Genomic DNA, 14,458 nt, shown 5'->3' with positions numbered 1-14,458 from the left:
GACAAATATGAACTGATCGGTCTTTTGGGATGAGTTGTGGGATGAGCCGTGGGATGAGCTGTGGGATGAGCGTGTTTTGATGTTGGTGGTGGTGGATGATACGATTGTCGTGGATAATCCTGGAGACGTTGACGAGGCTAAGAATCCAGAAATCCTCGCTTCCGAGCTTGGCCTTGACTGCTTTTGATTGTTGAATTGTCTGAAATTCAACTACAGTTGACTTGAATTCCTTGATCGAATTCAACCAAGCTGGATTACTGATCGAAAGGAGCCGGTGATCGGGCAAGTTCTTCTCCCGATAACACCATCCTCCGATTCCGCCCTGAACGCAATTGAGCCTCAAGTCAAGTTGTGCTGCTCACTGTCACATCAACCTTGGACATTATCATTAGGCACACTCGGCACATGTGATCATAACGAGGATCGAGCTGATATGCTCTCAATCGACCCCAGTCACAGTCTTGGCGTTCTGAGCATCTCGGCGCTTCCGACAGTTCAGTGAGGCCAACTCAGCCAGGACGCCTGCGACCATCGTCGGGCCTTCCGACACCTCACTCAGCATGGCCGCTCCCCTGTCTCCGATCCTTGCTTTCCTGGCTGAGTTCTTGAGACCGACAGCCATCATGAGATCCTCTTATAAAGGTCTGACTATCCCCTGTTCCCCTCGCCACCTTCCCCCCTCGCCACCTTCCTCCCTCGCCACCTTCCTCCCTAGCCACCTCCCTCCATTCCTGAACCAGTCTCCATCTCTCGTCTAAGCTCCTCCTCCACCATGACTTTGGCTGACGATACTAACCAACGCATTCCCTTTCCCTCCCCCAGTCTACACCGCGCCACGAAGGAGCAAGCAGCACCAAAGAGGATGGACCCGTCGCAATGCTTTGCAGTCATTGTCAGTCAAGTCGAGAACCTCGCCAACGCTTCCCAGGCGAGGGCAGAGACACCTTTTAGCATTGCAGCAACCGAAGCCTCTCTTTTGCAGTCTCACAAAACCGTCGATCCCACAACTTGGTCAACTCGCCGCAAGTGGTTCTACACCACCCTCGCCGCTCTCACCATGTTCAACGGCTCTTTTGCTTCCACCGCTCCCAACGGAGCAGGTCCGCGCTTGGTGCAGCAGTTTGCTCTCTCCAACGAAGAGATGGTCTTCATCGCAACCTCGTTCGTAGGAGGATGTGTCGCTGGCCCCATCCTCTGGGCTCCCCTCTCGGAAGTCTACGGCCGTCGGATCGTCTTGCTGATATCGATGCTCTGCTATGCTCTCACTAACATAGGTTGTGCACTAGCCCCCATCAAAGCTGTCCTCTTTGGCTCTCGCTTCCTAGCAGGCGTCTTTGCTTCATCCGCTTTCTCCAATACTGCAGCTCTTGTCACTGACCTCTTTGCTCCGCCGGACCGCGCCAAGCCCATGGTTGTAGTCTCACTGGCGCCCTTGCTAGGGCCCTGCTTTGGTCCGCTCTTTGGTGCAGGCGTCAGCAAAAACCTTGGTTGGCCCTATGTGTTTTGGCTACTTGGTCTCTTTGGTCTGGTGCTAGAGTTGGTGCTCTTGTTGGTGCCAGAAACATATGCTCCTGTAATTGCAAAGAAGGGCAAGCTAAAAGAGGACATCCATCCCAAAGTGTCTTGGAGTCGAAAAGCTCAAAGCTTGCTTGTCCTAAATCTTGGACGACCGGTGAGTCTTGCTCAAAAACCATCTCTCAGCAAGGTGAGCCCTCAACCGGCTGACCTAGTTCATCACTCTTTTCACCGTTTCAACAGCTCAACATGATGCTGCGAGAGCCCATCGTCATGTGCGCCAACTTTTATCTCTCGTTTTTCTTTGCCCTAATGTGAGTAGATCCGACGCCAACAGTGACCTCAACTTTGGATGCTGAACCTTGGATGCTGACCAACTATTAACGACTTGTGACTTGCTAGGTACGTCTTTTTCGCCAGCTGGCCACTCATCTTTGGACCACCGGGCATCTATCGCCTCGATGCAGTGTACAGTGAGTTTCTTGTCCTTGCTCTTCTCCAACACTGAAGCTGCTGACATTTTCCTTGGTTGGTGCAAGCGAGCAGCCGGGATCACCTTCCTGCCCATGGCGCTGGGAGGCATCCTGGCTGCGCTACTGCTACCTCTTTGCGAGCGGTACTATGTCAGACGATGCAAAGCCGCGGGCATGCCTGTACCAGAGGCGAAGCTCCTTCCAAGCTTTTTTGCGCCGCCACTCGTCGCCGTTGGTCTTTTGTAAGATTGTCATCCCTTTGCTTGCCCCTCAAGAGCTTGTGACAGGGAGCATCGATGAATTGACACTGTCTATTTGGCCTATACACAGATGGGCAGGCTGGCTAGGAAGGAGAAGTATTCCATACGAGGTCACGATGCTAGCCGGCATTCCAATCGGTGCTGCCATGGTGCTTGTCTTTCAGGGCTGGATCGGATACCTCGGCGATTGCTACCGGCTGTACTCTTCCTCTGCAGTAAGTATACCCATTCATTGGCCGAGTCAGAAAGCCCTGTCAGCGCTATACTGACTCTTTTAGATTCCATGTTGGCGGCGCATGAATGCAACAGATCGCAGCAACAGTCATTGGAAGGTCGCTTTCCGGTGCAACGTGAGTTTCCAAACCTTGTTCCGAGACCATCTCTGACTTTTGCGCTAACCTTGATATCTGTACGCATCTCGAACAGGATCCCACTTTCGACGCATCGCTTGCACGAGAAGCTCGGCGGTATCGCATACCTGTACACGATGCTTGCTGGTCTGGTGCTGTTGACGACACCAATTCCCTATCTCGTCGTTCGTTACGGAAACCAACTTCGCTCCCGATCGATGTACAAGCCGGGTCGAGCCTGAGTCGCAGGCATCTATCATTAGGGCTGGCTGGCAGAGCCGGAAAAGATATGAGTGCAATGCTGCTGTCGTCCGAATTGTCGCGCAACTCTGTTGAATGTGAGGGGTGCAGCGTTGCGCTCGAGATAGAGCTGCAGGATAACAGGAACAACGTGATTTTGTCGAGTCAAATTAGCCGAACTGAGCCGAGTATGAACAATTTGGCCTTGGCTTGTTGCTAAAACCGCCAAAAACGTCTCTCAAGAGGTCGATCCGACCAACACCACCACGTTCTGAAGCCACACGTTTGGCAAAACGTGTCGCTCTCTCTCTCTCTCTCTCTCTCTCTCTCTCTCTACCTCTCTTTCCCTCCTCGCCCGCTCGGTGGTAGTGCAGATCATTGAAGAGTCGTCGTCGTCAGGATGGACGAAGTGGTTCCAGGCCTATGGGTAGGTGGGGTGCGAGCCGCAATGGATGTTGACTATCTCTCGCGGGCAGGCGTAACAAATATCATCACATGCATGAAGCAGAACATCCCGGTACCACGGCCGCTCGCAGACGGGAGAACAATCACGAGGGAGCATATGAAGCATGTCCGGATCGACGACGAAGAAAAGGCACCTATCTTGGTGCATTTTGCAGACTGCAACGAGTTGATCGCCGAGCAGCTGAAAGAGGAATGGATTCCCGACACTCCCGACATCTCCACCACAACCGACGATGAGATGGCGGAGGAGGAACAAGTCGATCAAGTGCAACACCTCGTGGCAGGCCGACAGAAGCGAGGTGGGCAATGGGGGACATGGCAGACCACCGGAGCTGGCACCGTACTTGTTCACTGCCAAGCTGGCTGTTCTCGCTCAATCGCCATCGTTGCGGCCTACCTGATGCACACTCGGCGCATCTCTGCCGCTACAGCTGTCTGTATGCTGCAGAAGCGAAGGAAAGATGCAGAGCCCAACAAGGGGTTCATGGCTCAACTGGAGCTGTACGAGCAAGTTGGCTACGAGATCGACATGAAGTGGCAGGCAGTCAGACGGTACTTGATGAGCAAGACCGACATTCTCAATGGCGATAGTATCGACGATATGTTGCTCAGCTACTATCCCAGTCCGTATCTGAGTCCGGCATTGGGTGCGAGCGGGTTGAAAGGCTTTACTGCTATCAAGCCGCTTCCACCAGCTCATAATGCAAGTGCCAGTACGGAAGTCGGCGATGATGGCGGATTGAGTGTCGAGAATCAGCCTACAGCAATCACAAAATCGCGCAGAAATTCCACAAGCAACGCAAAAATGCGTTCTTGTTCGGCATCTTCTTGTTCCATCTCTTCCAACACTTGTCCAACATCAGCACCGAGGATCTCGCTTCTTTCGTCCATCGCACCATCACCAACGACGGCGAACAGCACTCACAACTCGGTCGGAAATTTCGATAGGCAGTTGTCCACCATGGTCACTCCTTCCACCGACGCTGGACCGTCTACTGGTAGCAGCAGCGCCAACACGGAAGTCAAAGTCACAGCCAACTCATCCGGCCGTCTTCCTGGCGGTGTTAGGAATATTCGCGGACATGAGGGTCTCAACAACCGAGGAGCCTTGCCAAAGCCACAGTTCACGGGACCAAAGCTGAGATGCAAAGGATGTAGGAGAGAGTTGGCGGCGCACGACCACGTCGTGATTCATGAGCCGGGTAAAGGGCAGATGGCCTTCGATCACAGTAGAAGGGATACTGGGCATGCGGAATTGAACAAGATCAGCGATATTCGCGAGAGTGCCCAGCAAGATGGAGCAGCAGCACTATCGGTGGAGAGTGCTGTGAATGGAGAGGCTGCAGTGGCAACGACAACCGAACAAAGCACCGAGACTGATGCAAGTCCACCAAAACCGCCAGGCATCCAAACGGCAGCATCACTAGCATCTCAACTACCACCTCACCTAGCCGCTCTCCGTCGTGGCGGCAACCGACGACAACCTCCACCACTTGCCACCTCGACCCTCCCGCACGCACCGCACGCACCGCACGCACCGCACACATTGCCACTACGGACAACTAGGTCGATGAACAGCATGCTCAAATCACCGGCATGCAGCAGCTACTTTATCGAACCGATGGCCTGGATGTCGCATCTTTCCAGCGGACAAGTGACGGGCAGATTGAACTGTCCAAGTGCCAAATGTGGCGCAAAACTGGGTAGTTGGGATTGGGCAGGCATGCAGTGTGCATGTGGAAGTTGGGTTACTCCCGCCTTTGCGCTCCATCGGAGCAAGGTCGATGAGATTTGAAAAAGAGACACTCGATCATGTTCTCTGATGCCATGGTTCGCCTCGCGATCGCTGTAACGCTCGCTTGCTCTCGCCGAGTCAGACTCTTGACACACTTGAAGGCACGTTGAAGGGGAATCCCATTGCATCTTTGAAGGCATGTGTGTGTGTGTGTGTGTGTGTGTGTGTGTGTGTGTTTCAATGCCTCCTCGCAGCCCTTGCCTCCTCCTCTCTCCTTCTCTGGCTGGTGATTTGCTGGCTAACTTGCGCCACCTGTTCACCGTCTTGGCTGGCATACTCGAATCTAGATTGAGCCTTTGCTTTCCTCTCTTGGTCGTATCTAGCGGCTAAACCTTTGCGATTATGTAGATCATCTGGATGGATAGAGACTTGAATTGCATCGGCTGCTCTCTTAGTTCCGCGTTCGGAGGTGCGTTCGGAGCCAAGGAGAGGTTCATTCGAATACCAATGCGGCTTGGCGCCCTCAAGATCATAGAGGCGTTCTGAAGCAATAAACTGACCACTAGCTGATGAGCTTGCTGCTCGTTCAGGTAGAACTTGGTACAGCGATCTAGGTGCAGCTTCTTTGTTGCCCTCGACACGAGCATCTTTACGCAGTTCGATGAAGGATGGGGTTTGTAAACCCGCTGCGACTGTTGATGCGACGGATTGTAATCCGGATTGGTCGACTGCTTCTTGCTGCTCTTGCTCTTGTTGTTGCTCCTCTTGCTCTTGCTCTTGCTCTTGCTCTTGCTCTTCTTCTTGCTCTTCGTGATCGCTCTGTTCAGGTTCGAGTTGACCCCAATGCTGTTTCTCAACCTTGTCCACCAATTCGGCATCGAGGGCCAACTCGACTGGATTAGCCAAGACATTTGCATAGAGCGGCTTACCATACTCGTCGACAGGTGGTCTACCCCATCCTCCGGGATGGAACCCCCACTGTGCACCTTCTGGGATGGGTGCATTCAAACCAGGTATCTGCAGATGAGGATAACTGGGTGGAGGGCCGTATCTCTGCATTGCAATCAGCCATGGTGGTGGTGCAAGTGGCGGTATACTGAGCGCTTCGATCAACGGCTTACTGAGCTGTCCCGGTCGCTTATCCTTATACTTGCACTCGTACTCCTTGCCTTCATAGTAGATATCTCCATAAGGCGAAAGATGTGGAGGCGATTGGAACTTGAAAAACGCATCGTAGAGCTTTTGATAATCGATATCCATCTTACCCATCTTGGGCTGCACCCTCTCTCTCGTTTTCTGCTTGAGACTCTGTTCTGCTTCCTTTTCCTTGAGCGCATCTTTGACAGTAGCAATGCCAGTATCAGCGACATAAGAAGGCAGTTGGTATTGTCGTTTTTCCATCCCACGTTTGTTTTGAAGGTAATCTCTTTTCTGAGCCCAATGAGGAGGGATGGCAACCGAGTTGCGTGTACATTTGAGATGGACGAGTAGACGAGGATCGTTGCAAGTAACATCTGTCCATTCAACCACCTCGGGTTTACGAACGAGTTGTTTGAGTTCTGCAACGGTGAGCCGTTCAAGTTTCTTCTGTTTCCGTTTGGATAGTCGAGTGGGCCGATGAGCTGCAGCGCTGGAGGATGAGTCTGAATCGTGTTCCCATTCGATCTCGTCGTCAGAGTAGATGATCTCGCCTTTGGTGTGGGAGGAGGACTGTTGTAGGGAAGAGAGCCTATCCGGTTGGTAGCGGGAGAGAACGTTGGAGAAGGCTTTGTAGACTTCTGAATCTGGATCGATGCGGATTTCTGCTGCTTGGTCGATGATGGAGGAGGAGGATGAAGACGGACGATCGTAAGATCCTTCTTTCAGGACATGGTTGCCGTTTGTTGTTGTTGTTGTTGTTGTTGTCGTCGTCGTCGTCGTCGAGGCATTGTTCCAAGTCGGGGTGGATGTGGATGATTGTGGTGCCTGCTGCTGCTGTTGTTGTTGTTGTTTCTTCTTCTGCCTTCGCTTGGCGTTCTTTGTAAGCGGCGCTTTGGAGGCGTTGGCACTGGATGTCCCTGCGAGAGCGTTTGTCGCCATCGTCGCCAATGTCGCCAATGTCGCCAATGTCGCCAATGTTTTGGGATGTCGTTATGGATAGGATGTTGTAGGAAGTGCCGATTGCAATGACTCATCCTGTCGGAATGTCTGCCGAGAAGGGTTCAGCGGTGTCTGTGGCACTTTTGCTGAGTCATGATGACAACTGTCCGAAATTTCGCACGATATCATTTTTCGCCCGACTCGACGCGGCGGCTCTTCCGACTCTCTTCTTCCACCTCTGTGATTGACTGCGGAAATCACTCCTCTCCTCTCTCTCTCTCTATTAGCACTCGTGTGAAAAAACAAACCAACCGCACCTTTACAATCACAATTCGATGGCGTTCTCAAACTGTGACGATCGAGAAAAAGATGCCGAAGATGCCGAGATGATGACAAGCTGTTCGGAAGCTCATCCGACAGCAGCAGTGCAAAATAGCAGTGTAAAATAGCAGTGTGTTGAGCGAAAGAGAGTCTCGAACTGCCCAAGAAAGAGCAAGAAAAAAAAAAAAAGAAAAAAGGAAATTTTTCGGTGCTTTGGCAGAAAGACAGAGAGGCGTTGGAAGAGACTGAACCAGAGCTGCAATTCTCATCGCGATTACTCTTCGTCTCTACTACCACCATCTCAACTTTGCCTCAGTTGCCTTCTCTGCTACCATCCAATCTCTTATACATAGGAGGATTTCAAGTTCGTCTTTACACCCAAGTCGAACCAAGTTTTCCCCCTTGTCTCACCCCATCGGCTTCCTAGTGTGCGAAGTTCTTTTACCACAAAAGAACCGGCTAGTGAACTCCAGGGTGTCAACCCCAACCCTCCCCCTTCTTCCACCGTTCTAGCAGACGGAATCCATCATCCTTCAAATCCCAACCACCCCCAACCACCCTATTGATTGCCAGGTATTGATTGCCCACCATGCCTCCGTTTGCCAAACCCGAAACCGTTCTCAAACGGTCCGAGGAACTCATCAATGTCGGTCAACATCAGGCCGCTTTGACTGCTCTCAACGAGGTTTTCACTTCTCGTCGATTCAAGCAGACTCCTCTTCAGTCTTTGGAGCCCATCATGATTCGATTCGTCGATCTTTGCGTCGATCTCAAAAAGGGCAGGATGGCCAAGGAAGGTTTGATGCAGTACAAGAATGTCTCTCAAAACACCAACGCTCAGTCGATCGAACTCGTCATCAAGCATTTCATCAAGCTTGCCGATGCCAAAGTCGTCGAGGCTCAGTCCAAGGCCGATGCCGCTGTTGGCCAAGTCGATGTTGACGATCTCGAAGAGTCCGAGACTCCCGAAAGCATGCTTCTTGGTTCCGTCTCTGCTGATCAGAATAAGGACCGTACCGATCGTGCTCTCGTCACTCCTTGGCTCAAGTTCCTTTGGGAGGCTTACCGAACCGCTCTCGACATTCTCCGCAACAATGCCCGTCTCGAGCTTCCTTACCAGCAGATCGCCAACCAGGCTCTCAAGTTTTGCTTGCAGTACGAGCGCAAGACCGAGTTCCGTCGTCTTTGCGAGGTCCTTCGTCAGCATTTGCAGAATGTCGCTCGTTACTCGCACCATGCTCATGCCATCAACCTTACCGATCAGGACACTCTTCAACGTCATCTCGACACTCGTTTTGCTCAGCTCAACGCCGCCGTTGAACTCGAGCTCTGGCAGGAAGCTTTCCGTTCCGTCGAGGATATTCACAACCTTCTTACCATGGCCAAGAAGGCTCCTCGTCCCGCTATGATGGCCAACTACTACGAGAAGCTCGCCCGTATCTTTGCCGTCTCGGACAACAACCTCTTCCACGCTGCTGCTTGGAACCGATACTATGCTCTTGCTCGTAGCATCGCCAAGCCCGATGAGGAGCACACCCGCATGGCTTCCTACGTCCTCATCAGCGCTCTTGCTGTACCTCTCATCTCTTCCAACGCACCCGGTACTGGCAACCTCAACAAGTCCAAGTCCGACTTTCTTCAGACTGATCAGGAAGGCCGTTCCCGTACCGGTCGTCTCACTTCGCTTCTCGGTCTTTCGCGAACTCCCACTCGCGCTGGTTTACTCAAGGAGGCTCTCAACCGTGACATCCTCAACAAGGCTCGTCCCGAGTTGCGTCAACTCTACAACATGCTCGAGGTCGAATTCCATCCTCTTTCCATCTGTGCCAAGATTGAGCCTATTCTTTCCTCAATCTCACAGGATCCCGAGATGGCCAAGTATGTCAAGCCTCTTCACTCGGTTGTTTTGACTCGTCTCTTCCAGCAACTTAGCCAGGTCTACGATGCTGTCAAGCTGGATAAGGTCATGCAGCTCGTTTCAGCTTTCAAGGCTCCTAACAGCTACACTCCTGCCGAGATTGAAAAGTTCTGCCTGAACGCTTGCAAGAAGGGTCACCTCAGCATTCGTATCGACCATGTTGCCAAGGCTATCACTTTCCAAGATGACATTTTCTTTACGCATGCTCATCCTGCTGCTTCCACTGGCAGCGAAGATGATAATGTTTGTCTGCAGGCTACTCCCTCGGAGCTTGTTCGCACTCAACTCAGCCGTCTTGCAACCTGCCTCGACACTACTCTCAGCACCATCGACCCTTGCATCTTGGCTGATGCCGAGGCTGCCAAGCGCCAAGTCTTTGCCCGTGCCGTTGCTGCTGCTCAAGAGGAGCACAAGGCTGCTATCGCCCGGAAAGCCATCCTTGCACGTCGCAAGGAGTTGCTCGAAGAGATGGCTACTCGCAAAGAACGTCAAGAAGCTGCTGCTCGTCTCGAACGTGCCCGAGCAGCTGCCGAAGCCGAACAGAAACGCACCGCCGAAGAAGCCAAGAAACGCGAACAGGATCGAATCAACAAGGAACTCGAAGCGGTTCGTATCGAGGAAGCCAAGAAAATGGCCAAATCCTTACAGGAACGTGGAGGTCTCAAACTCAGCGAAGAGGAACTTGCCAATATGGACACGAACAAGTTGGTTCAGATGCAGGTCGAACAGATCGAAAAGGAAAAGAAGGAGTTGGCTGAACGTTTGCGTTTGATCCACCGCAAGATGGATCATTTGGAACGTGCTTATCGTCGAGAAGAAGCTCCTTTGCTCGATGCGGATTACGAACGACAGAAGCAAGAGGATCTCAAGTACCACAAGGCTGCTCGGATCACTTTGCTCCAGACTTCAAAGCAGAAGCATGTAGCTGATTTGGAGATCAAGAAAAAGTTGACTAGGATCTTGCCCGATTACCAACAGTTGCGTTCCATCATCGAAGACAAACGAAGGGGTGAGTTTGAGGAACGAAGAAGGAAGGCGGCCGAACAGATTGAGTTGGAGAAGGAGAAACGTCGTCAACAGATGCGCGAACAGAGGAGACGCGAACGAGAGCAAGCAGAACAAGCTGAGCGTCGTCGTGCTGAGGAGGAGCAAGAAGCTGCTGCTAGAGCCGAGCAGGAAGCTCGTTTGGCTGAACAACGTCGTGTTGAAGAAGCTCAGCGTGCTCAATTGGAAGCTAAGAAACGTGCAGAGATTGAAGAGAGGATGGCCAAGTTGCAGGCTACTGCGGAGAAACAACGACAGAGGGAGGAGGAAGCTGAGGCTAAGATGCGTGCTCGTAGTGGTGCTGGTGCTGGTACTGGTACTGGTACTGGTACTGGTGCTGCTGCTGGTGCTGCTGCTAGAGAGGGTTCTCCTGCTGCTAGCAATGGTATCTACCGGCGAGGCATGTTCCGCGGTGCTGCCGCTTCTGGTGAATCTCCTGCTGGTGCTGGTGCTGGTGCTGGTGCTGCTTCTTCGGGCGTGTTCCGCCGCGCTGCCGCTGGTGCTGGAGCCTCTACTGCAGATAGTGGTGAGGGATGGAAAGAGAGTGAAACAGCCCGCAAAGCCGCCTCGACTCCTTCCGCTCCCCCTGCCACTGCCACTGCCACTGCCACTACGGACAAGGACGGATTCACGGAAGTTAAGAAATATCGTCCTCCTGGTCGTCGTTAAATCTCCCCCTCCCCCCTCCCCCATCCCGCATCCCGCATCCCGCATCCCGCATCCCGCATCCCGCATCCCGCATCCGCCCAAAACCCAAAACAACAAAAGAAGGCATTGCCGTTCAGCCTCTGCCGCTTCGAGGCTTTGGTTCGATGTATATAAATTCAAATCCGCGAGCCTTGGTTATGATTGCATCCAAGCCCGCCTGCTCCCGGACGAGAGTTGTGTGAAAAGTGTTTTTCGGTTGTGAGTGGCGAAGGATTTAACATGGAATTATACCGCTTTTATTCGGCGAGTGGCAAAAAGGCGAGAAAGAATCAAGCCGAATCTCTCTTCCTTACCACCATTGCTACTAATAATCGCAACCGCAACCGCAACCGCAACCGCAACCGCAACCGCAACAGCATGGGCAGAATCACCGACTGCAATCTTCGAAAAGAGGCCCTATCCGCCCTCCATCCTCCCGCGCTCAACGCGAGACTCGCAGATGGAGCAAGCGAGAGGGATGATGCCGATACGCTCAGCATTCGTTCTCGTCACACACTCGGCGATTTGGGTAGCCGCACCAACACCACCGCCACCACTTCCGACGAAGAAGATGACGATCCTTGGTCGGCGATTCCTCGGCGGATGCCTGCTTCGCTTTCCACCAGCATGGCTTCTGGTTCGATTGCCATGCTGACGCGCGCACAACGGAGACAGTTGCTGTGGCGCGCACTGGCACAGTTTTTGGCACTATTCGCTATATCTCTCGTCGGTCTGGCAGCAACACTATGGCTCGCTTTACCAGTCATCGCGCCAGAAGACAAACGAGCATTGAGGATGCCTCGCTCATTCGAAGAGCTCCAGGCTCTCAACTCGGTGCTGGGACACTATAGAGACTCGCACTTCTATCGCGTTCTGCTCTCTTGGGTCCTCGTTGATGTCTTTCTTCAGGCTTTTTCCATTCCGGGAAGCATGTATATGAGCATATTGGCAGGGGCTTTGTTTGGAGTCCCCTTGGCCCTCCCGCTCGTTTGTGCGAGCGTGGCGAGTGGCGCAACACTTTGCTATCTTATCAGTAGAACGCTCCGTCTCGTACTCCTGGCGCTTCCAAGTTGGCAGGCAAGAGTGGAGCATTGGAGGCACAAGATGGACCAACATCAAGATGATATCTTGTCCTACCTCATCGTCTTACGGTAAGCATCGACCTCACGCTTCTTTCTATGCCCCTTGGCCCACCTGTCGAGTATCAAGTATATAACTGACATCTATTTGCTTGCTATCAAACAACACCTTGATGTCCGTTGGGTGTCTGGTTGTCTGGTTGTCTGGGTGCCTGCCTGTGTAGAATGATGCCCCTCCCCCCGCACAACATAGTCAACATACTCTCACCACACCTCGGAATCTCAATCTCCATCTTCTGGCTTTCCACCTTCGTCGGCATCTTAACCGTCTCGCTAATTCACACAACGATAGGAGAGAAACTGGACGAAATGACATCCGCAGACGACCTCAACATCGTCTCACTGCGAAACATACTTCTGTTGCTCGGCGTATGCATAGCCGTGCTAATCCCCGTAGCTGCAAGGAAGTGTAGTAAAGCACATGCCTGGGAAAACGCAATCGAGCCGTCTCATGGTCCCCTGTATTTAGATGAACATGATGCAGATGGGCAGGAGGAGCAAGAGCAGCAAGAGCAGCAAGAGCAGCAAGATGAACAGCGAATACCGTATTCTTTGGGACATCCTTCTCTACTGGGAGCAAGGTACGTAGACGTCGAAGAAGGATCCCCGCAAGGGTTGGGTCGAGTCTAGACGGCTTCCGCAGCGAAGCATAGATACTTGACACATGATCGCGCTCACAGAGACTTTACAAAAGTACTCGCATGGCAGGCAAGGCAGAGCAGATTGTATTACAGGCCGAAAGAGGTGTGGGTGCTCGTGTGGAGAGGTTTGCGCGGTCTACGACATGGAAGCCTGTGCACCTGCGGTAGCAGCTAGACGGTTCCTTCTCCTCTCAGCCTCGGCATCCTTTTCTGCATTGATCTGTTGGACAAACTTTTCGATCTCGCCCAGTTCGAGATTCTATGTGCGGTCAGAATGGTTCGTTGTCAGTATCCAAGCCAGAAAAAAAAAATACCATTGGAAAGACTACCAACTTACCCTAACTCTGCCATGTGCCTCCATGAGTGCAATCTCGATGTTCTTGGCACCGGTCTGGACAACTTCTAGCAAACTCTTGATAGCAAGCTTGATAGTCTCGTCCTTGTTCAGGTCATCCTTGTAATTTTTCTCCAAGAACTCGCGGACAGTTTTGGAGCTCCTTCCAATTGCGTTTGCCTTCCAAGCTGAGTACATTCCCGAAGGTTCAGTCTGGTAGAGCTTAGGATTTGCGTTGTTTGCATCAAAGCCTATGATGAGAGTAGAGATTCCAAAGGGACGAACACCACCGGATTGAGTATATTTCTGCTGCATACCAGCAACGTGACGGGTAATATAGTCGACGGTAACTGCATCTTCGACAGTCAAACGATGGGACTGACATTCGAGACGAGCCTTGTCGATAAGAATACGTGCGTCTGCTGTAAGACCAGCAAAAGCGAGACAAATATGATCGTCCAACATGGCAGTCTTACGAATAGTACGAGCATCTTGAAGTTGAAGAACCGACTTCTTTTCTACACCAAGCACTACGACCTCTTTACCGCGAACACCAACTGCGCAAGTTCCCTTACGAACTGCTTCCAGCGCATATTCCACTTGGAAGCTGCCAGCAGAGCCAGAGAGAAGAGAGCCAAAAAAAAAAAAAAAAAGAAAAGAAAAAAAAAGAAAAAAAAGCATCAGTCAGCTCCTCTGGAAGCTCGTATGTAAACCACCCAGACTAGCACTTACAGATGTCCATCAGGAGAGAAGACGGTAAGTGCTACGACCGTTGCAGGACCATGTGAGATGATCGAAAGGACATCAGTACCGGGATTGAGACTAGTAGCAAGGCAATACTGTGGTGAAGGGCAAGCTCACCTCGATCGTAAGACATGGTAGCGGATGGTAGATGGAATGTGGGTCGTGAGAACAAGTGTCTGTGTAGAGAGTGGAGAGCAGAGAGTGGAGAGCAGAGAGTGGAGAGCAGAGGAGGAACGCGTCAGATGTGCGATTGCAGAAAGCGCAGCCAAATGGACGATCAGCTTACGTCAGTCTTGCTAATCTGAAAATGCGAAGTCCAATGTTAGGCTTACCCTTGCTGTCGCTCGAAGGTGGGTGGGGTGAGACAGACGGCCTCTCGGCCACTTTTTATCCGCATGCAATGCACAGCCTGTTGGCCACTTGGGCTCTCCTCCAGGTAATCACAGTTCGATCGATCGAGTCAGCATTCGGAACATCCGTCGCTATCGGCGCTGTGATCATTGCGGAATTGAT

The 14,458-nt window shown here is 52.2% G+C and overlaps 6 protein-coding genes across 6 annotated transcripts; 4 read left to right on the top strand and 2 right to left on the bottom strand.

The window, feature by feature from the left end:
- Positions 1 to 772: 772 nt before the first annotated feature.
- UHO2_06254 (uncharacterized protein) lies at positions 773 to 2,840 on the top strand (the record flags this gene model as incomplete). The annotated part of the gene is made up of 7 exons (XM_041560477.1): positions 773 to 1,672; positions 1,759 to 1,829; positions 1,918 to 1,988; positions 2,062 to 2,230; positions 2,319 to 2,463; positions 2,558 to 2,598; positions 2,675 to 2,840. The coding sequence occupies 7 exons, from the start codon at positions 773 to 775 to the stop codon at positions 2,838 to 2,840; spliced, it is 1,563 nt and encodes a 520-aa protein (XP_041416411.1).
- Positions 2,841 to 3,238: 398 nt separating this feature from the next.
- UHO2_06253 (uncharacterized protein) lies at positions 3,239 to 5,098 on the top strand (the record flags this gene model as incomplete). The annotated part of the gene is made up of 1 exon (XM_041560476.1): positions 3,239 to 5,098. The coding sequence occupies one exon, from the start codon at positions 3,239 to 3,241 to the stop codon at positions 5,096 to 5,098; it is 1,860 nt and encodes a 619-aa protein (XP_041416410.1).
- A 177-nt stretch (positions 5,099 to 5,275) lies between these two features.
- On the bottom strand, positions 5,276 to 7,117 carry UHO2_06252 (putative Splicing factor 3b, subunit 2; the record flags this gene model as incomplete). The annotated part of the gene is made up of 1 exon (XM_041560475.1): positions 5,276 to 7,117. One exon carries the CDS (start codon positions 7,115 to 7,117, stop codon positions 5,276 to 5,278), a length of 1,842 nt encoding a protein of 613 aa, XP_041416409.1.
- Positions 7,118 to 8,027: 910 nt separating this feature from the next.
- Positions 8,028 to 11,069, top strand: UHO2_06251 (putative eukaryotic translation initiation factor eIF-3; the record flags this gene model as incomplete). Its single annotated transcript, XM_041560474.1, has 1 exon — positions 8,028 to 11,069. The coding sequence occupies one exon, from the start codon at positions 8,028 to 8,030 to the stop codon at positions 11,067 to 11,069; it is 3,042 nt and encodes a 1,013-aa protein (XP_041416408.1).
- A 396-nt stretch (positions 11,070 to 11,465) lies between these two features.
- Positions 11,466 to 12,856, top strand: UHO2_06250 (uncharacterized protein; the record flags this gene model as incomplete). Its single annotated transcript, XM_041560473.1, has 2 exons — positions 11,466 to 12,238; positions 12,391 to 12,856. 2 exons carry the CDS (start codon positions 11,466 to 11,468, stop codon positions 12,854 to 12,856), a joined length of 1,239 nt encoding a protein of 412 aa, XP_041416407.1.
- A 147-nt stretch (positions 12,857 to 13,003) lies between these two features.
- UHO2_06249 (putative PRE6 - 20S proteasome subunit (alpha4)) lies at positions 13,004 to 14,078 on the bottom strand (the record flags this gene model as incomplete). The annotated part of the gene is made up of 4 exons (XM_041560472.1): positions 13,004 to 13,126; positions 13,205 to 13,808; positions 13,934 to 13,964; positions 14,063 to 14,078. 4 exons carry the CDS (start codon positions 14,076 to 14,078, stop codon positions 13,004 to 13,006), a joined length of 774 nt encoding a protein of 257 aa, XP_041416406.1.
- Positions 14,079 to 14,458: the final 380 nt, after the last annotated feature.

This window comes from Ustilago hordei, assembly GCF_900519145.1.
Source record: "Ustilago hordei strain Uho2 genome assembly, contig: UHO2_contig_17, whole genome shotgun sequence".
NCBI classification, from domain to species: Eukaryota; Fungi; Basidiomycota; class Ustilaginomycetes; order Ustilaginales; family Ustilaginaceae; genus Ustilago; species Ustilago hordei.
Note: the sequence above shows the minus strand (reverse complement) of the source record. Positions and strands in the feature narration are given on the sequence as shown.